Source organism: Dryobates pubescens, chromosome Z, assembly GCF_014839835.1.
Source record: "Dryobates pubescens isolate bDryPub1 chromosome Z, bDryPub1.pri, whole genome shotgun sequence".
Classification (NCBI taxonomy): Eukaryota; Metazoa; Chordata; class Aves; order Piciformes; family Picidae; genus Dryobates; species Dryobates pubescens.
Window position 1 is genome coordinate 106205674 of NC_071657.1, and position 21735 is coordinate 106227408.

The window sequence follows — 21735 nt, forward strand, 5'->3', positions numbered from 1 at the left end:
TCTCTGTTGGGGCTCCCCCTCTGAGTGGGTGCAGTAGCTAGAAGAGGCATGGGGGACAGGCCTTCAGTCACTGATGAGTACCTAGTTCTCAAGTGACCACCATGACCATAGGCCCCTCAGCTGCATAACCCAGGTCACAGTATATTAGAGGTTGGAAGGGACCTCAAGAGATCATCGGGTCCAACCCCCTAGCCAAAGCAGGATCACTTAGTGTAATCCACACAGGAATGCATCCAGGTGGGTTTTGAAACGCCAGAGAAGGAGACTTCACAACATCCCTGGGCAGCCTGCTCCAGTGCTCTGTCACTCTCACTGTAAAGTTTCTCCTCATGTTGAGGTAGAATCTTGTGTGTTCAAGTTTGAACCAGTTGTTCCTTATTACTGTGCACCACCAAAAAGAGCTTGGCCCCATCTACTTGACACCCACCCCTCAGATATTTATGCACATTGATGAACTCCCCTCTCAGTCTTCTCAAGACTAAATAGCCCCAGGGATCTCAGTCTCTTTTCATAGGGGAGATGCTCAAGTCCCCTAATCATACCTGTGGGTCTCCGTTGGATTTTCTCCAGCAGTTCTCTGTCTTTCTTGAGCTGGGGGGCCCAAAACTGGATGCAGTATTCCAGGTGTGGTCTCACCAGGGCAGAGTAGAGAGGTAGAAGAACCTCCCTGGACCTGCTGGACACACCCTTCTTGATGCTCCCCAGGATACCATTGGCTCTCTTGGCCATGAGGGCACATTGCTGTCCCATGGCAAACTTGCTGCCCACCAAAACTCCAAGGTCTTTGTCCGTGGAGCTGCTTTCCAGCAGGGCAGCCCCTAACCTGTACTGGTGCTTGTTGTTATTCCTCCCCAGATGCAGGACCCTGCACTTCTCCTTATTGAACTTCATGAGGTTTGCCTGCACCCAGCTCTCCAACCTGTCCCAGTCTTGTTGGATGGCTGCACAGCCTGACAGGGTGTCAGCCACCTCCCCAGTTTTGTATCATCAATGAACTTGCTGAGTGTACTCTCAATCCCCCATTACTGATCCGTGGGGAACACCGCTGGCCACAGACCTCCAAGTTGACTCTGTGCCACTGATGACGACCCTCTGAACTCTGTTGTTGAGCCAGTTTGCAATCCACCTCACTGACCAGCTATCTTTGCCACATCTGAGCTTTTCTATGAGGATGTTATGGGAGACAGGATCAAAAGCTTTACTGAAGTCAAGATACATGACACCCACTTCTCTTCCCTCATCTACCCATTTGGTCATAGTCTCATAGAATACTATCAGACTAGTCAGACAGGATCTCCCCTTGGTAAATCCATGTTGGCTACTCCTGATAACCTTCTTGTCTTCCATGTGGTTAGACACGACCTCCAGGATGAGCTGCTCCACCATCTTTCTAGGGATGGAGGTCCTGCACACAGTACCTCACCATCCTCACAAGACTCAACTTGCCAACACACAGCATCCACCCTAAGCTTTTCTACCCCACCACAGAAATGAGGGATGGGAAGGGTCTCCCAGAGCACAAACAAGTAGGTCCTGAATGCTTTGTGGCTGATTCATAAGGAATGCTGTGAACTCAAAGTAAATACAACATATTTTATTTGAGGTTGGAATAAATTACAACTGTAAAGCATAATTTATTGCTTTATAAATTGTCTGCTCTTAAAAGGCATTAATATTGAACATAAACAAAAGAAGACACATTCGATTCGCAGTTCAGTTCTCTTAAGCTTTGTGAACAGTTCTATAGGAGGATTTCATTCTATGTATGATTGAAATCTCTGATCACAGGCTCATAAACTTGACTTTGACATGCATTGTTACCATTCACACATGTTGTGACCATTTGATTTAGGATGTAATTTTAATTGTTTTCCCTAAAATATGCCATTGAATACCAAGTCCTTCATTGCTCACTCAAATACAAATATCACTGGTTTAAAAAAAAACCCTTTAGAAGACATGTGGGGTTTTCTACCCCTGCAGAAGGAGAGCTTCCATGTCTAAAGCAGGAATGAGTCTGGTCCCAAAACTAAGTGAAAAACAAACTCATCCTAGGTTAAAATACTGAAATCCCATACACAGAAAATTAGTCTTCCCATTCTGAAGATTCTTGCAAAAAATCCCAGCATTATCTGAACAAACTGATGTGGGTAATTCAGGTTTTTCTTGTACAGTTACTCCATGCCTGAGACTGGTATGAATTTTGCTCAGAACCTGTAGTCCTCTGAGATGTAGAGCCAGGCAAGTCCAGTCTGCCCCGAGTCATGTGAGGATGCTCACAAGGTGCACTGGGCATGCTGCAGTATCCAGCCCTGAATGCATAGATGCTGTGACACAACCACCTGGATCTGGCTAGCTCCAGCTAGATATGACAGGCAGAAGGAAGACAAAAAAGTCACTTCCCTGGCCTCCCAGGCAGTCACAGCTCTTGAACACCACAAAGGGAATGAACAGTTTTCACTGTACCAAGGTATCCTGCCCTGCTCTGACCCTTTTGCATTGCAATGGCCAAATGTTCCCCATGACTTGGCTCCAGAGAACATCTCTCTTAGCTATTCCCTGAGCAGTGAGCATGCACTTCTGCTCCTGCTTTCCTGTCTGGGTCAAAAGCAACACAAAGTAGGCTGGCTTATTCTTTCTATTTCACCAGAGATAAAGCAGAACTGGAGACTCACATCTTAATTAGCTCTTGGAAAAATTCATATTTGGAGAGAAAGTCTCCAAAGCAGCTTCTTGTCCTGCCACAAAACTAACTTTAAAATATTGAGCCATTGCTACAGAAAATATTTCTAAAACTGGCTCAGTATTACTCAGAAAGTTGCTGTTTAAAGAAGGGTTCCTCCTCATACCAGGCTCTGACCTTCTTGTTATGCCTACAGGAATATCAATAGCTGAGCAGAACACTAGGATATTTGACATTGTATTACTGAATGGGAATGGTTAAGACTATTACTGGATCCAAGAAATACAGATGAAATTTTGAGGAGAATGCTATGACTTTGATCCTGGTGCAATCTCAGTTTTCATTGAAATGTCATCAATAATGGGTGTATCCTTTGTAAGTTTTATGCATAATCTTGTAAAAGAAAAAAGCAGCAAACATCCCTTTCTTCTTCTACATGTGGTTTCCTCATAGATGTGTTTGTGTTGTGCCATGAGGCCAATATTAGTCTCTGCAGGGTGGGACAGCAGTTTTCAGGTGTTGCAATTGCCCATAAAGGCTCCCAAGTCAAGCACCATGGCAGAGTTTTGTGGGGTGTTTGCAGGTGTTGAGGGGCCACAGCTGCAGCTATGCCAAACTGGGGCAATTGCTCAGCACTTTTCAATGTCTTCTTGATTCAGGGACTGGGCAACACTGGTTTAACTCTCAGCCACATGAGAGGTGTGGGGAAGAAATATTAATGCCCTTTCCTCCACCTCAGCTCTTGCCTTGGGAAAGGCTTTGTGGAAAGGTGCTTTGCACTAGCAGAAGGACATGCTGCAGCTGGGACAAGGGCATGCATACAGTGCATGCCTGATTCATCATCATCCTAGAAGAACATAACTAAGAAATGTGCAAACTTCTAAAATCATCAATCTCATTTATGCTGAAAACAGATTCCTGGCTGACACATTTTTTTAGCAATTCTGAATTTACTTTGAAGATGAGAAGGGGAAAGCTAGCCTTCAGGGAGAGGGACAAGTAGAGACACTTGCAAGTTGAAATGCATGTACTTCATTCACCACAGCAGTGACCTCCAGTCTGTACTTTACAATACATCTTGTTATCTTGAACCTTAATTTCTCATCCCTTTCAAAGGTTCCCAGGATCATTCCTTTCTGTGTCAGTGAGATGTCCCAGGGGACTCTACAGAAAAAAACTGAAGAAAGGAACAAACTGTTGTCACCAGGGTAAGTTACAGGGTTACTTTCAAGCTACAGACTCTGAAGGAGCAGGATGGGGAGCAGACTTACTCCACTTCCTGGTGCAAGTGCCATACCAAGCAGCAATACAAGCACACACTGAGAAGGATGATGGTCTAATGTTTACAGAAGTGGGCTGGGATTTGGCAGATGGAGTTAATTCACCTTCCTCTGGTTCTTGAAGTGAACAGAAAAAGTTACGTTTGTATTAACTTCAGGGTGCTCAACATCCTCAGCTCCAAAAATACCCCCAAAATATTTATCCTTTCTTAACAGTTATTAACAGCTTATGCATTGCCCCTCTCAGACTAAACACACTAGAAAGAAATCTTCTAAGGAATCACACTTCTAGGAAAAAAAGGATCAACAAACTTCAGGATTGCTACATCTCTGCTAAGGCTCATCTGTGCAGCTTCAAAGGCTCTTACCCCTCCTGATCTTCACTCCCAAGCTGTTTACTGTGCGCTGGCAGCCCAGGAGAGTAGATCAGGAGCTCTTAAATCCATTCACATCTTTATGTCTAATTCAATAGGTTTTGCAAGGCACTCAGGCCAGCACTGTCTTAGGAGGTTCTGCTTGAAGCACCTCTGACTGGGGACCAGATTCCCACTGGACTGAAAAGCAGATGGGTGCATCTCAAAGTAAAGCTATTAACTGGTGAAGAGTAGTGCTCATCCACTCTACCAAAACATGGCAGGCATATTAATTAGTGGTTAAAAAATACTCTGACTTTTCACAGACTTTAATAACTGCTGAGCATTTTACTTGGGAGGACAGCCATGCCTGAGAATTCAGTGTTAGAAAGTGACGTTTTCCTCACCTGCAATCCTTCATGTCACAAAGTGCTTCATGGAACAAACATTATGTTTATATTGTGATTTTACAAACAGAGGAACTGTGTCAGAAACAGACACTGGCTGGATCAGATCCATGGAGCAGATAAATGCCTTAGCCAAGCAAAAACTAAGCCACTTGATGCCAGGCCCACTGCTTCATCCCCTCCCCACCAGAGGTTACTGAACAGGGGACAAAAATAATCCTCCAAAGGAAATGATGTATCACAAAAGGCAAAGAGCCTCTGCAGCTATGCATAATGGCATGAAGTACAGCACAGGTATATTACACGTTTAGCTCTATTTCTGCTTCTCCATCGTGAGGGCAGTTGCTCAGACAGTTGACTTGTCAGCCTATTATGTTATTTCCTATGGAAATGCAGTAAAGGTGTGTATGCAATTCAGTAGTAGAATAAGAGTTTGGCTTTACATAGGCTGAAAGAATGTTTCTTATACTCAAATGAGATTTTTGCATGCATCTGCATACTCACCCAGATGCTGCCTTCATCGTGCTCCATGCCTGAGTTTCATGCCAGGTTTGCTCTGCGTAGCAGGCACATCATATGCAAACAGTGACCTGGTATAAGAGCACATTCTGCAGGCCAACTGTCAAGCAAAAATTCACCTACGAAACCTGACTGTGTTGGTAGTTTTTTTGCAGTGAATTGGGCTTTCACTAGGAATTAACATAAGCTGCAATGACTAATCTTATACTTTGTGCACTTGCTTATTTTCTTTTCACAGTTCAACCACTTTCTTCTTTAATACTAAAATGCTAAAGTCTTACAGGGCGTTCAGAGCATTATTTTCTGCTGGCTGTTTTTCTCTATGCTCTAAGCCTCTATTTTACAATGCATGCAGAGGATAATGGCTGGATTTGCAATGCTTTTAAAAATACTTTTAAAAACAGAAACCATAAATTATTTATTCCTCTTTGTCCATTGTTTTAAGCACTGAGTCCTCTCCCAAGATTTTACACAGTTCATTCAGTCTCTGCTGCATTTTAGGAACTCCTGCAAGCTGGGATTCCAGTCTCTGTTTTTCCTCGCTCAGTGACAAACGGACGGCGTTGTCCAGCTGCTCGAAACGCCAGCCGCCTTGTCCGTCGAACTGCAGCAAGTGAGTGTGGTACTTCCTGCAGCAGAAACCAAAACGTTAGTAACGGCTCGTGGAACAGGTGGGTCATTTTGCATGCACATTTGGATGCCCGTGTTTCTTTTCAGCGGCGTCTCTCAGGGTCCAGAATTGTCCACTTTTGGATCACTGGGTAAGCCTTTTTCAGTGACTCATAATCCCAGGACGTTCAGGATTTGGGTATTTCGAAGCCTGTCACCAGGATCTTCCTAGGCCACCTAGTGAAATTCAGCAGTGAGGTGTCAGCTATAAACTATTAGCACCAACATGGGCTTCCCAGCTAGGGTAGTTCTTGCTTCCAGCAGCCCACACTGTCAAGTTCATCAAGGCCTTCACCTGCAGTGATGCTGGAAGGAGGTGGCAGAAGGAGATATGCAGGGTTACCTCATCATCTGCTGTCCCTGGCCAACATGGCAGCCTCTCTCCTTCTGCCTCCTTCTTAGAAACATTGTTTGTGGTTACAGTTGCCTTCAATGCAACTCTATCAGGTTCCATTTTCTCCAGGAGCTTTAACAGCAGACGCAGACAAGGCTCCCTACTCCCATAGGATTGTTAATTTTATTTACCTTGCTTTCTGAGAGATGTTTTGCCCCCTTAGCAAAAAATACATCCAGGCAGTACAGTGCAGCTGATGGTGCTGACAAAATTCTAATTTGTTCAAATTACCCTAAGTTGCATAGAATCACATACCTGTTTTTGTTGGAAAAGACCTCTCAGATCATCCAGCCCAACCTAACACCTAACACCACATAGGCCATTAAACTGTATCCTGAAGTGCAATGTCTACAAGTTTTTCTAACACCTCCAGCAACAGTGAAAGGAGTTTCTTCTCCTGCATCTTATAATACTGGCTAAGAAATCTCCATTCCTAAAACATGATTCCCTTTGCAAGGGGTCAAAAGGAAAATATCTCTGTGGGAACTGCAGATTGTTCAGTGAGTGTCAGGGTGTGTGCACCAAAAATATTCAAAGGAGTACATGTGGAGTTTGTCAAGACCTGACAACACATTTATCAGGAGGTGTAAGAGGAAGAGCAGAGAATTCCCTCAGAGCCACTAGTATGACTGTGTAATTTATCATTATAAATTATAGAAGATGAGACAGATCATAAAACAGTCATTACAAATACCATCCAAGGAACATTACAGTTTAATAAACACATGGGACTCAAAAGAGATTCAGCTCCAGGCTTTTATTCACCACTGCTTTGTGACACCACACTCTAGTTTCTTCCCAACAAAACCCCCAAAAAATGGGGAGCTAGGACAGTTGATTGAAGTGTCCAGTACTTGTGGTCTAACAGCTACTCTCAGCTCTTCTCCTTTACCTTGTACAGTGGGGAAGGGAACAGGGAGGGGGAAGCTATTAGCAGCCCCCTGACTTTGTCCAGGGGGGTTCTCATGTTGTTAATAAATTGTAAATATCTGTAAATATTGTATATTTTGTACATATTCATTGCAGTCCATATTTCTAGATTGTAGTTGTGCTTGTAAATACAGCTTCGTATGCTTTCAGCTGATCTGGCCTAGCAATTTTATGTTGGGAGTAATTTCAACCCACCACAGAATGTTTCTCAGAATTCCTTTTTTTTTTTCTCCCCTAAAATAGACAATCAAATTCCAAAAGCTTGCAAACCCTGCAGCTAGAAGACACAAATTAAGTTAAAATACCAGATGCGTTACTCCTTTGAAAGAACAAAAAGTAGTTTAACTGCTTGCCATGTTTCCCATCTTCTCCCTGCACTGTTCAACATGCCATCACAGTATCACCACGGTTGGAAGAGACCTCAAAGATCAAGTCCAACCTGTCACCACAGACCTCACGACTAGACCATGGCACCAAGTGCCACATCCAGTCCCCTCTTGAACCCCTCCAGGGACAGTGACTCCACCACCTCCCTGGGCAGCACATTCCAATGGCTAACAACTCCCTCAGTGAAGAACTTTCTCCTCACCTCGAGCCTAAACTTCCCCTGGCACAGCTTGAGACTGTGTCCTCTTGTTCTGGTGCTGGTTGCCTGAGAGAAGAGACCAACTCCCTCCTGGCTACAACCCCCCTTCAGGTAGTTGTAGAGAGCAGTGAGGTCTCCCCTGAGCCTCCTCTTCTCCAGGCTAAACAATGCCAGCTCCCTCAGCCTCTCCTCGAACCTTTACAGAATAATCTGCTGATATCTGTTGTGGCTACAGTGTGGTGAACTACTTAATTGCCTCTTAAGACACCTCCATGTTGCTATTAGTAGTTAATAAATGAAACATATTAAAAAAAAACCAACAGAAAACAAACTCAAACCCAACATGTCAAAGAATGAAAAAAAATCCCAATGCTAAAGACATTTACATCACCATTACTGTAGAAAAGTTATCTTAGAAAGTGTAGTAGATACTGATTTAACAACAGTACAAAGTTAAACAACTAGTACAAAGAATAAAGGCCAGTTCACTGCCGGTCAGAAAGCTAAAAGCAAGGCCCCTGTACATACTTACCAAAGAGAAGGTCTGTGTGTTATAGAAAGTAGGGATATCCCAGCAGCTTTTGCAGCTTGGAATATCTTTCCTTCAACGTCAATGCTTACAGCACTCGTGCATTCATCCAGCAATGCGTATTTTGGCCTTTCAAAAGCAGATAAAGAACATTACTCTTCTATGTTTTGGACAATATTTGCATGTATGATGTTAAATTGGAAGAACAACAGAAATGAGACATTTCTGCCAGACAGCTCTCTCACATCTACAGCTGGAAGCTGGCCAGCAACAACATAAAACTTCTGAGCATTATTCAGATGCAGAGCCAGCTTCCAGGTAAAATGGGCTCTAACTTCCTGGTCCACCTGAGCACACAGTGATCTACCTTCGGTGTTCTTGTTTGACCTAGCCTTTTTCCGTCCTGTCAGCAAGTCCTGCAGTAGCTACAGCCAGCTTGGAAACTTTCTATGCACTGCTATCTGTGGACTGGGATGCCTTTCAACACCTGCAGCCTCCAAACCCACAAAGTTTTAGAGCTTGGCTTTCAAACTCCTACAGCCTCTGCAACAATCCGTCAGAGTCCTGCAATATTTGTGGGACAGATGCCAGGAAGATGTTTGTATCTGAGACGTTAAAGAAAAAACATCCAGAAAGCTATGCTGCCAAAAGCAAAGCTTAAGTAACAAGCATTGCCCAAACTAAAAGCAGAGTTTGTACGAATCAACAGCAAGGTCTGCAGTCTTATGCAACCATTTAGCTGTACTGCAAATTGCATGGAGAGTGTGATCTACTTCTGCTCAAACTACAACAGGAAACCTGCAAAATTCTCCCTCATTTTCAGATGCTACTTAAAGAACAAATCAGAATGCTTACTTATGGTAAAACATCCGAGCCATGCCCATCCTTTGTTTTTCTCCTCCTGATAAGACGTCTTTCCAATCCATGATGGCATCCCAGCCTTTTAGACAAAATGCAAACAAAACATCAGGAAATGTGAATTTATGAAGAAAATGCAGCTTCACTTGCAAAAGCTCTGCAATCTGCAACCAAACTCATAAAGAGCATTTCCACTGCAGAAAAGACAGTTCAGGGTTCTGGACCAGATCTTTTGAAATACCTGAATGCATTTCCACTGATGCTCAGTTGGACAAATGTCCCAAATATGTCAATTTTAAAAGTGGAATTTAACCTTCTTGGTCAGGTAGGTATTGTCAAAAAACTTTACTTACCATCTCCTTGAAAAAAACATCTTTTATCTGTGTGTAACTAATCCTTTTATTCTTTAATGTTTATTTTATAGAACACTTTGAAATTCCTTCTTGAAAGGTGTGAGTGGAAATTTAAAAACAAAGTCCAAGAAACAAAGTTTAAAAACCATGAAGAGCAGTGACAGACTCCAGTCACTGCTGCAGACAAAGAACAAGTGCTAGCAAACACCTCAGAAACGCTGATGCAGACACTAGGATGCATTCTGTGTCCACAGACAAGCAGCTAAGCCACAAAATGGCACACAGGCAGGAGGGGTTTTTATACAAGCTCTCACTACCTTGTATTTAGATATGACCCATGCTATTCAATTTTCCACACAGCCTCTAATTGATTCTGAGGTCCTTCCCAACCCAGTGCATTCTATGATTTTCACACAATGGGAGAGTGATGCATTTTATATGTGATCTTAGGGCAGACTGCTGCTTCTGTGAGTACCCTAGCATGATCTATTCCCACTAATGAAAATTTTCAAACACCAAATTACCCTACTGAAAAAAAAGTTTTCAATCACACAGTCCAGATGGACAGAGTAGCAAAACAGGTAAGTTTTGGAAAGGGACAGTGTGAATGTAAAGAAAACATGGTAAAATATTTTTCTCAATAGGCCATCTACTCATGAGGCAGACAGCTGAAGTGGGGACAAGTGAGGAAGACAACACCTGTACTGTAACTAAAAAATTAACAACAAAACTGAAAGTCCACTTCCCAACTTAAAAGAAGCATTTGCCATAAAAGAGGCAAGGTCAAGCAAAGAGGGTGTGCTGTGTCATTTCTGATACCTGACCAAAGGTGAGACAAGTGGGGCCTCTGAAGGTGCAGAAGGCCGGCAAGTGCTCTGCCCATGCTTAGTGCTACACCAGGGCTTGGTAGGTTTGAACAAAACCTCAGTGAAGCATCTGAGGAGAGGATGTGTGACTGAATAGAAACTGATAATGCTGCCAACTGAAGTCCATAAATTTTCTTTACATAAACTTGTAAAATATAGTGTCATGATGTGGTCGTTTGAGGCTGTGCCTTTAAGAACAAACACTGCTGGAACACACTGGCTAATGTTTTTGGTACTAGAACCAAAACATTCTGATATTCTAAACGAATTTCATTGGTTGATAAACAAAAATTCAGCTTTAGATTGTGAAGCGGTTGGAAAATTTTTTCCTCAGTTCAGTTCGGTTTGGGAGTTGGGGGAGTTTGGTGTTTCAGCCTGTTCTCCCTGCCTGCTTCTTCTGCGAACTGCTGGACTTGGCCTTCAGATAAGCAAACACTAATCCTGCATGGGCTTTTGAAGCTTGCTAACAACTCTTTTCCTTAGTAACTTGCCTTTCTCTCTCTCTAACCCCTTTTTGGGGAAAAAGGGAGGTAAGGGGGGGAGAGAGGGGGTTCCAAAGAGGGGATCCCTCCCTGAGGGAGGGATTTTTGTTGTGTTATTTGTCTTTGCTGTGTATTTCTGTGTATATATTGTAAATACCTGTATATATTGTGTTATATATAACCTGCTTTCCATATATGCTTGTAAATATATAGCTTTTGCTCTTCGACTGAGTTAGCTGTGGTTTCTTACTCTGTGGAGGAGGGAGAGCTAAGCCCTCTCTCAACCTACCACATTTATTGGCTGCCCAACTCGGGGCTTGCTGACAAATTAGTTTGATTTATTGCTTGCTTAAGTCGAACGAGCAAACATGAAGGTGTTTTGGCTTTTTGAGCGTCTGTTCTTCTCGGTCTTTGGTGTATTGATCTACAAGTATTGCCTGGGTATGATTATCGATAAGATAGGTAAATATATAATGCAAAAATTATATTTGTGGTTTAAGTACAAGATTCGGCTTCTGTATGATCAGTGCCTGGAATTCTTTTATGTTAAAAAGTACAGGAATGTTACATCTAGCACACTCCCTATTGAGATAAAAGAGTTTAAGATTCCGCTCGGTGAAAGGGTAATTTTAAGTGATGGCTGGGATCCAAAGCTGATTTTCTTGATGTGTGTAGTCCTGCTGCTGGTGATAAGTAATGTGTATTTGCTAGTGACACTGTACCGGGAGAGAAAAGTTTATAAGGCATGTTTTGTTATTAGACGGAGGACAAAGAGACGAAAACGCCACCCTAGCTCTGTTTCAGGAACATCCAGTGAGGATGATAATGGAGAATCTGTGTCAGTTAAAGATAAAGCTAAAAAGTCAATCGGCAAGGCAGCTCTGAATAGCAATGGTGATGATTCTGGCAAGCAGCCAGGGGCTACAGTAGCCCCAAACATGGCGGCTCCTGTGTCCCAGGCAGCCACCATTAACGAGGCAAAGTCATTTCCTCCTTCTTCCATGGCAGGAGCGGAAGCGTCCTCCAAAGCAACTAATCTGTCTCAAAGCTTATCAGCTTCTGATAATAAGGCAGCTGGAAACCCAAACACAGCTCCAGTAAAGCAAGTAGCAGTTTTAACAACAAGGAAGGGTAAGACTAAAGCTGATTCAGGAGCCGACGGGGATGCACAGCAAGGTTCTTCTGCTGGGGAGGAAGAGAAAATCTGTCTTAAAAATATAGCTGAGTTATTGAGATCATCAGAGGATCGAGATGCATCTCTTGGTAGGACAGCAGCTAGTGGTGGTGCCTCTCAGCTTAAAGGGATCCTTGAGAGAGTGACAGAAAGGTTGTTTGGACCACAAGTTGAGGAAGAGGAGGCAGAAGAGCAACAAGATGACATAACCGACTGCTCTTCACCCCGGGAGGAGCTTAGAAATGTAAGAAAAGACTATCTCAGAGCAGATAAGGAGCCAGTTCTCGCTTGGCTTGGTAGATGCTATGATACAGGTGCTCCAGCTCTAATGGTTGGAGACAAGTCAGCAGCCCAGCTAGGAACTCTCTCAAAGGATAATGGAATAGATAGACATCTAGGCAAGGCTCTCGGTAAGGTTAATCTGTGGATACGCCTTCTAATGGCGGTTCTCATGAGATACCCTTCCCGAGATGATCTTCCATGGAATCCTAAGCCCTGGACTACCATAGATGAGGGAATCAAGCGTCTGAGAGAATTTGCTGTTAGAGAGGTACTCTATGGTGAACATGAATCTCTGAATCCTGATGATGTTCCTGTAGGAAATGGTCTTGCTAAAAAGCTCATCAAGCTTGCTCCTTCTAATTATGCAAACATTCTGGCAAGCAGAATTGTAGCAAGAAATTATGGTGGAGCTCCTCTTACGGTTGGCCAATTCACTGATCAATTGAGACAATTGGATGATAGCATGACACGTGTTTCTTTGGTTTCAGCCATTGAAACTCTGTCTGGAAAACTGGAGAATTGCATGAAAGAGCTGAAGGATGAATTTAAAAACACCATCTCCCAATTGGCACAAAGAGATGATTCCAATTCTTCCTCCAGGTGGGTACAGGTTTCATCTGTGAGGAATAGACATCCTCCAAGGAGGTCATTCCAAAACAGATCAAACCAAAACAGACCACCAAGGCAGTCACGTAGGACTATTTGGATTACCCTGCGTGATCAGTTTGGTGAGAACATGAACAGGTGGGATGGTCAACCAACTTCTAATCTTTTCAGGAGACTGAGAGAACTGCAAAGTGGCAGAACCCGAGGTAGCAATACCAGAAGGGTAGCTGTTACTTCTACAGTTCCCCAGGACAACTCTAGTAGCTCCAACAGTGGCTCCAGTTCTAACACTGCACAGTGTGCTCGTTGCACCTGTGGACATGTTCCCCATAACTAGGGGTGCCCTGCCTCCCGCCAGGGGGAGGAGAGGGGTAATACAGATAACAGAATCTATTGGGATGTGTACATCCAGTGGCCTGGCACTTCACACTTTCAGAAGTACAGGGCCTTGGTTGACACAGGAGCTCAGTGCACCATATTGCCATCAAATTATCAGGGATCAGAGTCCATAACTATTCTGGGAGTCACTGGTGGATCTCAAGAGTTAAGTAAAGTGGAGGTTAATATAAGCTTAACTGGTAAACAATGGAAAAAGCATACAGTTGTGACCGGACCTGATGCACCTTGTATTTTGGGAATTGATTTTCTGAGAGAAGGGCGTTTCAAAGACCCTAAAGGTTACAAATGGGCTTTTGGAGTAGCTTCTGTAGAAATTGATGGACAAAAACTGAAGCTGTCTGCTAGACCTGAGCTTTCTGATGAATCTGCAGTTGTGGGACAACACAAGATTCAGGACATTAAGTTGCCGGTTGCTTCTCGGACTGTGCATCACAGACAATACAGAACCAACCGTGACTCTTTGTTGCCCATTCAGAATCTGATTCGTCAGTTGGAGAGTCAGAAAGTCATCAGCAAAACTCATTCACCTTTCAACAGTCCAGTGTGGCCTGTGCGAAAGCCGAATGGAGACTGGCGTCTGACAGTGGACTACCGAGCCCTGAATGAAGTAACTCCGCCTATGAGTGCAGCAGTACCAGACATGATGGAACTCCAGTATGAGCTGGAATCCAAAGAGGCCAAATGGTATGCTACCATAGACATTGCTAATGCCTTCTTCTCTATTCCCATAGCAGAGGAATGCAGGCCTCAGTTTGCTTTCACCTGGAGAGGAATCCAGTACACTTTCAACAGACTGCCAATGGGCTGGATCCACAGCTCCAGCATCTGTCATGCAGTAATCCATGATGCTCTGGAGGAAGGTGGTGCTCCAGAACACATCCAGTTCATCGATGATATCATCGTCTGGGGTAAAACTGCTGAGGAAGTCTTCGAGAAAGGTAACAAAATCATGGACATTCTCCTGAATGCAGGTTTTGCCATCAAGAGAGACAAAGTGAAAGGTCCTACCACAGAGATCCAGTTTCTGGGAGTGCAGTGGCAGGATGGACGCCGACACATTCCAGTGGATGTGGTAAACAGAGTCTCTACCATGGCAAATCCCACGAACAAGCAAGAAACTCTACGTTTCTTGGGGATAGTGGGATTTTGGAGACTACACATTCCTGGATACAGTCAGATTGTGAAACCTCTGTATGATGTGACTCGAAAGAGGAACAGTTTCCACTGGGGACCTGAACAACAAGCAGCCTTTGACCAGATAAAGCAAGAAGTAGTCCAAGCAGTGGGTCTGGGACCTGTGCGAGATGGTCCAGACATTAAGAACATTTTGTACACGGCTGCAGGTGACAATGGTCCAACCTGGTGCTTGTGGCAAAAAGCTCCAGGTGAGACACGTGGACGACCTCTTGGTTTCTGGAGTCGAGGTTACAGAGGTTCAGAGGCTAATTACACTCCAACAGAGAAAGAGATTCTAGCTGCCTATGAAGGAGTGAAAGCAGCTTCTGAAGTAATTGGAACTGAGTCACAACTTCTCTTAGCTCCCAGATTGCCAGTTTTGAATTGGATGTTCAAAGGCAAAGGTTCCACACCACATCATGCCACAGATTCCACCTGGTCTAAGTGGATGGCCCTGATAACACAGAGAGCTCGAATGGGAAATCTTGAAAGACCTGGTCTGGTGGAGGTGATCTCAAGTTGGCCTGAAGATACCAACTGTACTAAACCTCCAGAGGAGAGAGTAACTCGTGCTGAGGAAGCTCCTCCTTACAATGACCTTTCAGATGATGAAAAGAAATATGCTTTGTTCACAGACGGTTCCTGTCGTCTCGTCGGGAACAAGCGAAGGTGGAAGTCTGCAGTGTGGAGTCCAACACGCCGAGTTGCAGAGGCGAAGGATGGAGAAGGAGAATCCAGTCAGTTTGCAGAGGTAAAAGCTGTCCAGCTAGCTCTCGACGTAGCTGAACGTGAGAGATGGCCAAAGCTTTATCTCTACACCGACTCATGGATGGTAGCCAATGCTCTATGGGGTTGGCTAAAGAACTGGAAAAAGAATGGCTGGCAGAGGAAAGGAAAACCCATCTGGGCAGCTGAACTGTGGCAAGACATTGCTGATCGAATCGAGAGAATTCCAGTGAAAGTGAGACACATTGATGCTCACATTCCCAAGAGCAAAGCTACTGAGGAACAGCAGCACAACCATCAGGCAGATCTAGCTGCAAGAGTTTCTCAAGTAGACAAGGACTCTGAACTTGATCTCGACTGGAAACACCGAGGTGAGATATTCTTAGCTCGGTGGGCTCACGATTCGTCAGGACATCAAGGCAGAGATGCAACATACCAATGGGCTCGTGACAGATCCATAGACATTTCCATGGATGCCATCACACAAGTCATCCATGACTGTGACATTTGTGCTGCTATTAAGCAGGCAAAGAGAATTAAGCCCTTGTGGTATGGTGACAGATGGTCCAAATACAGGTATGGTGAAGCTTGGCAGATTGACTACATCACTCTACCACGTTCTCGTTCTGGTAAGCAGTACGTGCTTACTATGGTAGAGGCAAACACTGGATGGCTGGAAACTTACGCAGTCCCACATGCAACTGCACGCAACACCATTCTCGGTCTGGAGAGACAGATCCTGTGGAGACACGGAACTCCAGAGAGGATTGAGTCAGACAACGGAACTCACTTCAAGAACAACCTTGTAAAGAGCTGGGCAAAAGAGCACGGTATTGAGTGGATTTTCCATATTCCTTACTATGCACCAGCTGCAGGGAAGATTGAACGCTACAACGGTTTGTTGAAGACCACTCTCAAAGCCATGGGAGGTGGATCTTTGAAAAACTGGGAGAAACATTTAGCACAAGCAACCTGGCTGGTGAACAGTAGAGGTTCAGTGAACCGAGCTGGACCTGCACATTCTGATCTGCTACAGAAAGTAGAAGGTGATAGAGTTCCTGTTGTTAGGGAAAAGAATCTGTTAGGTAAAACTGTTTGGGTATTTTCGCCCTCAGGAGAGGCTAAACCTGTCCGAGGGGTGGTTTCAGCAGAAGGTCCGGGTCACACTTATTGGGTAATGCAAGAGAATGGTGAAATTCAGTGTATTCCACAAAGAGATTTAACTTTAGCTGAGAGAGTTTAATTTCAGAATGTTGTACAGCTACAGCGCGTCCAAAGGAAAGAGTCCCTGAGGAATCTACGGTGCACGAACCCTGAGAACCCTGAGAGCCCTGAGTCAACTGAGAGTCCCTGAGTCCCTGTTTCCCTTTTTCTTCGCTTCGTCTGCGGAGAGACAAACTGTTTTCCATTTTCTTGATTTTGGATTTTCTTGGACTTCTGAATCATCTACATCTGAGTATAGCCGGAATGGACGATGAACTTAACTTACGAACTGTAAATATTGTTCTGGATTGGATGGACAGTACGAACAGCCAATGAAATTGTTTAGAAAGGGGTGGACTGTGGTCGTTTGAGGCTGTGCCTTTAAGAACAAACACTGCTGGAACACACTGGCTAATGTTTTTGGTACTAGAACCAAAACATTCTGATATTCTAAACGAATTTCATTGGTTGATAAACAAAAATTCAGCTTTAGATTGTGAAGCGGTTGGAAAATTTTTTCCTCAGTTCAGTTCGGTTTGGGAGTTGGGGGAGTTTGGTGTTTCAGCCTGTTCTCCCTGCCTGCTTCTTCTGCGAACTGCTGGACTTGGCCTTCAGATAAGCAAACACTAATCCTGCATGGGCTTTTGAAGCTTGCTAACAACTCTTTTCCTTAGTAACTTGCCTTTCTCTCTCTCTAACCCCTTTTTGGGGAAAAAGGGAGGTAAGGGGGGGAGAGAGGGGGTTCCAAAGAGGGGATCCCTCCCTGAGGGAGGGATTTTTGTTGTGTTATTTGTCTTTGCTGTGTATTTCTGTGTATATATTGTAAATACCTGTATATATTGTGTTATATATAACCTGCTTTCCATATATGCTTGTAAATATATAGCTTTTGCTCTTCGACTGAGTTAGCTGTGGTTTCTTACTCTGTGGAGGAGGGAGAGCTAAGCCCTCTCTCAACCTACCACACATGGTTTTTTAACATTTGTGTGTATAGTTAGATTTGAACATCAGGCATGCACACACCAGAAATACATCATCTTTAGTGATCCTATTGTTTTTCCTCAGTTTCCTTACATTCTTGTTTAAGAATCTTAGTGGGTACCCCCATGGGGGCATACAGAGTGCTTTTTATAAGTGGTCTCCTAGCAAAGATTGAGTTGTGTAATGACTAACTGAATCATCCCCTGGATGAACTTGGCAAAGTGAACAGATGCACAAAAGCTACTGCAGCTGAGCAGTCCTGGTGTTGGGACCACACAGAGAGCTGGAATGATGTTTCACCAACACCTTCAGCCTCCCAAAAAGACTGTAAAATGCCTGGAGCAGTCATCTTTGGCAAAGGGTTCTAAGGGCAAGGGATAGGAATGGACCTCATGAAAACAATAGAAACAATTATGCTTCTGCAGACAACATTCAGGCTGCTGCTTATATTCTTTATTTTAGAGCTGAGAATATAGATGAGTCCCATGGATCTTGATCTGAGCTAGGGGGTGGGTGAGTGTGCACATGTGCTGGTGAAGCAGTGCCTGTGCTCATACATTTTCTTCAAGATCAGCTGCTTTATAAAGGCTTTTTAAATAAGACAAAAAGGAATGATGCTCAAGAAGCAGCAGCAGCATGTCAGCAAAATAATATTATATTCTCTAAAAGTGTAGGATTTAACATCCCTTTACCAGGATACAACAGTCATCTCTGGGGTCACTTCAACTTCCATTCTTATTGAATATTAGAAGTGTATCTTGTCTCTTTCTGCATAGATCCCTCCCTGTACTTTCCTATTTGCCACTTGGAAGGCCTCAAGCAACAGCTAAAGAAGGATCTATTTTAATATTATCCCTTTTAAAAATAATTTTCCAATGCCTGAACAATCTCCTCTGAACACTTGGGCATTGTAATTCACAATAAACTCACCCTCTACTGCGCATTAACAATAATGCACCTACTTGTTTCTCTTCCTGCTGACACTGCACAGGCCAGTAAAGGTCATTTGTGTTCTGTTGGTGGCTTACATCATCCATAGCTACATCTACTTTACAAATGAAGAAATTAAATGGCTTGACCATGAACGCAGCACCAGTCTCTCAGTAGGTACAAACATAATCCTGACTTTCAGAGTCCAAACTCCTTGCCCAGCTTCTTGTTACATACAGCCTTTGATTACACATGATCTGATGTAGATGTGTTGAACACTGGATGTCACAAAAATGCCTTTTGCAGCTCGTAAGACAAAGAGCATGGGAATTGTGCTGGGACAGGGAAACTGCAGTAGAAATACGCAGCTGCTGGAAGCAACTAGTGATAGCCTCACAATAGCAGCATTTAATTGTCTTGCATGTCTTCTTTTGTAATTTCTTTTTCTGAATTAAAAAGCAAGCTAAATCTGACACAGAAAAAGGGTTACATCTGGGGTCTGCAGCACTGGTAGTCTTCATCCTCGTGAATTCTTGCAAAGCATCCAGCTGCCATAAAAAGACATGCTGCAAAGTTCCTTATCCAGACCTACATCTCGTGGACAGAAGAAAGGCCACTGCAGCAAACTACAGCCAGAGAGAGCAGACCTGCTGAGTTTTTTAACATTGAGGCCTCTTTCACAGTGTACTGAAAAGACCCTGGGCACTGTGAATACGCAAGGGCAATCTTTAGCTGAGGAAGGAATGAAAAGACCAACAATTGCGTGAGTCCTAGCTCAGCATGACACTGCAGGATTTCAGAGCCACTGGAAAAGCCAGCAGAGCACTTCAGAGTTACCGCTGGTACCAGTTATAAAAGCAAATCCAGGGCTAAAATGATCAAGTGAGAATATCTCAGAGAGAGACGAAATGTGCTTCTCTGTGTGTTTATCTGTAGCCTAGACAATGGTTCCCTGGACAAGATCCAAAGGTATGACAAATGTGCAAAATAATGAGGAATAATTATAATCTGGGGTGCTGGGAAACCATAAACAGGTTGAACTTGTTCAGTAATGTCATCAGCCCCAACCTGACAGGTCTGGTCACACACTGAGCATGCTGCTACTCATACTCACAGCTCCTTTCATGTGACGTGACACCAGCAGCCTGGACAGGACATCAGCAGCATGAATATGCACCACAGACCCACAAGAATCTAAGTAACTAGAAATACTTCCGTAGATTTGAATTTTTCAGATGCAGCACCTTTTCAAAAGGCATATATAACATAGAAATAGAAACTTGATGGTAGTTTTGCAGCAGAAATTGTTTCTGTTGGAAAATGTCAGTGTTTGTCAATCACCAAAGTAGTTTGCAAAAAGGAAAAAGACAGTTTGGGGCAAATCCCTTGTTCTACGAGCTTTGTAAGGATGTTTTTCATTATTTTGCAATGCAAAAAGTTCTATTTTTCATAGAAATAATTTTAATTAAAAATGTGATTTTAAGTAAAGTAATAAAATAAAACCTGGAATGAAAAACAATCCAGCTATCTCTAAGCAAAAATTTCAGCTGGGCAATTTCACTTTTTGCTGGTTCAAAACACAAGGAGCAGTCTTTGTCCCAGACTGGGAGAGTGCTACAGAAAATGGAAGCATATGAAATCTATGTAATGTGGCAAATCGTGTGTCATGGATTTCCTTTCTGTTCCTGCCTTTTCAATTGTCTTCTGCAGATGCCCTAAACCAGGGAACAAGTAAGCGTATTATGGTCCTAAAAACTTCCTGGTATGTGGTAATCTCGCCCCCGTTTTCCGGCTTTGCCTGCTTCTGTCACTTTGGATCACAAAGTGCCTAAGACTTTTTTTTTTAAACATTTCTTTGTGTAGACTTTTGCACAGTGTGCAAAGTGTGGACTTTCAATACAACACCAGTGAATACTAATAATGTCCTCTAGACTTTTTTATAGATTGTGCATGTCTCAGAGGCAGAGGAGATAGAATGGGGTCAGCAAGAAATACTTTCTTTAGCACAGAAAGTAGAGTGAGACTGATCGACACCTGGGCTTTTAGTTTGGCAATTCAGAGCACTGACCCTAGCCAACAGCATGTTGTATGTGGAGCACAGTAACTGCCCCATAATCAGTTACACACTCCAGCTGCACGGTTACACACCACAATGCTGTACATTCAGAGACTGATGGGATATGGTTTTGGCCACTGAGGGTCACGTGTTCTTCATGCATCTACAAATAGCAGCAGGCCATGAATGCACGCTCTACAGTGGCTTCTTGCCACTGGCAATTTAACTCCTCCTCCTTCTTCAGCTCCCCATTCCAACACATCTGCTTCTTCTTCTTCAATGCACACTGAGTAAAGTGACTCAGAAATACTATGGGAACAGTTATAATGTTTGTGCAGAGACTAGAGGCCTTCTCTGCAATTATTCTACTCAATGAGTTTAGCTCTCTGTCCACTTTTTCAATCCTTGTGTCGTAGCATTAGATCTGAATAATATCATGAATCAGAATGATGGCAGATTCCTATCTCCTATTGCAGCTTGAGGGCTATTACTACACTCTTAACAAAGAAGCATTAACCTATGGAAAGGTAAGAAGCTATCAACAGGATTGTGAGGTAGAGAAGTATCTATAGATACACAATTGCTGCTGTAAATGATTGCTACTCCCCACTCTAAAGTGTGCAGAAAACCCACTGGAGGAGCATCCCTGCAAACTTCAAAAATAAAACACAGTCTGCCTTTTGAACAGAGTTAACAGGCTGCCATCCAGGAATGGGAATGTAGGTATTTTCTTGGGATTCCCAGTGGCTGAAGAACTGCTCTCCATTGTCAGAATGATCCTTGGAGACACCAAGCACACACAAGGCAATGCACCCAAAGTATCCTCTCAAAAAGGTGCACTGACAGCTGGCAGAGGGGCAAGGTACATCCAGCACTCCCGATATCAGCTCCTTAGAGGTGGCTGAAGATACTCCTTCTCTCTACATGTTATCAGCTTTGTCTTAGGTCTGTTTTAAAAGCATTATGATGGAGATGAAATTAAAACCAGAGATTATTGTCTGGTGGGAACAAAAATTATTGCTATGCTTGGGAAAAAAAGCCATGAAATGCTCTAATTCCTCAGACACAAGAGAACCTTTAGCATCTTGATATTTACTATGCCAGTTTATACACACTGTCCCCTACTCTTATGATAAAAAAAATGCTGAGAATACACATCAACTTAAACAAATGGTAGACGGCAACACTCTACTGCCAGCCAGAGCCATTTGGTTATTTTTAACATGTTCACCCTGGTGGTGTGGTGTCAGACGTTCCTTCTCATGTCCTGCTGATCCCACAAACCAGGGATGT

General features: G+C 43.5%; 1 protein-coding gene across 1 annotated transcript in view; it reads right to left on the reverse strand.

The window, feature by feature from the left end:
- Window positions 1-2909: 2909 nt before the first annotated feature.
- ABCD2 (ATP binding cassette subfamily D member 2) overlaps window positions 2910-21735 on the reverse strand; it is a 48021-nt gene continuing 29195 nt past the window's right edge. The window contains exons 8-10 of the mRNA XM_009910185.2: window positions 9206-9290; window positions 8354-8479; window positions 2910-5871 (exon numbers count right to left, since the gene is read on the reverse strand). Coding sequence (XP_009908487.1) covers window positions 5661-5871; window positions 8354-8479; window positions 9206-9290 — 422 coding nt within the window. The 3' untranslated portion in view covers window positions 2910-5660. The remainder of the gene's footprint in view (window positions 5872-8353; window positions 8480-9205; window positions 9291-21735) is intronic.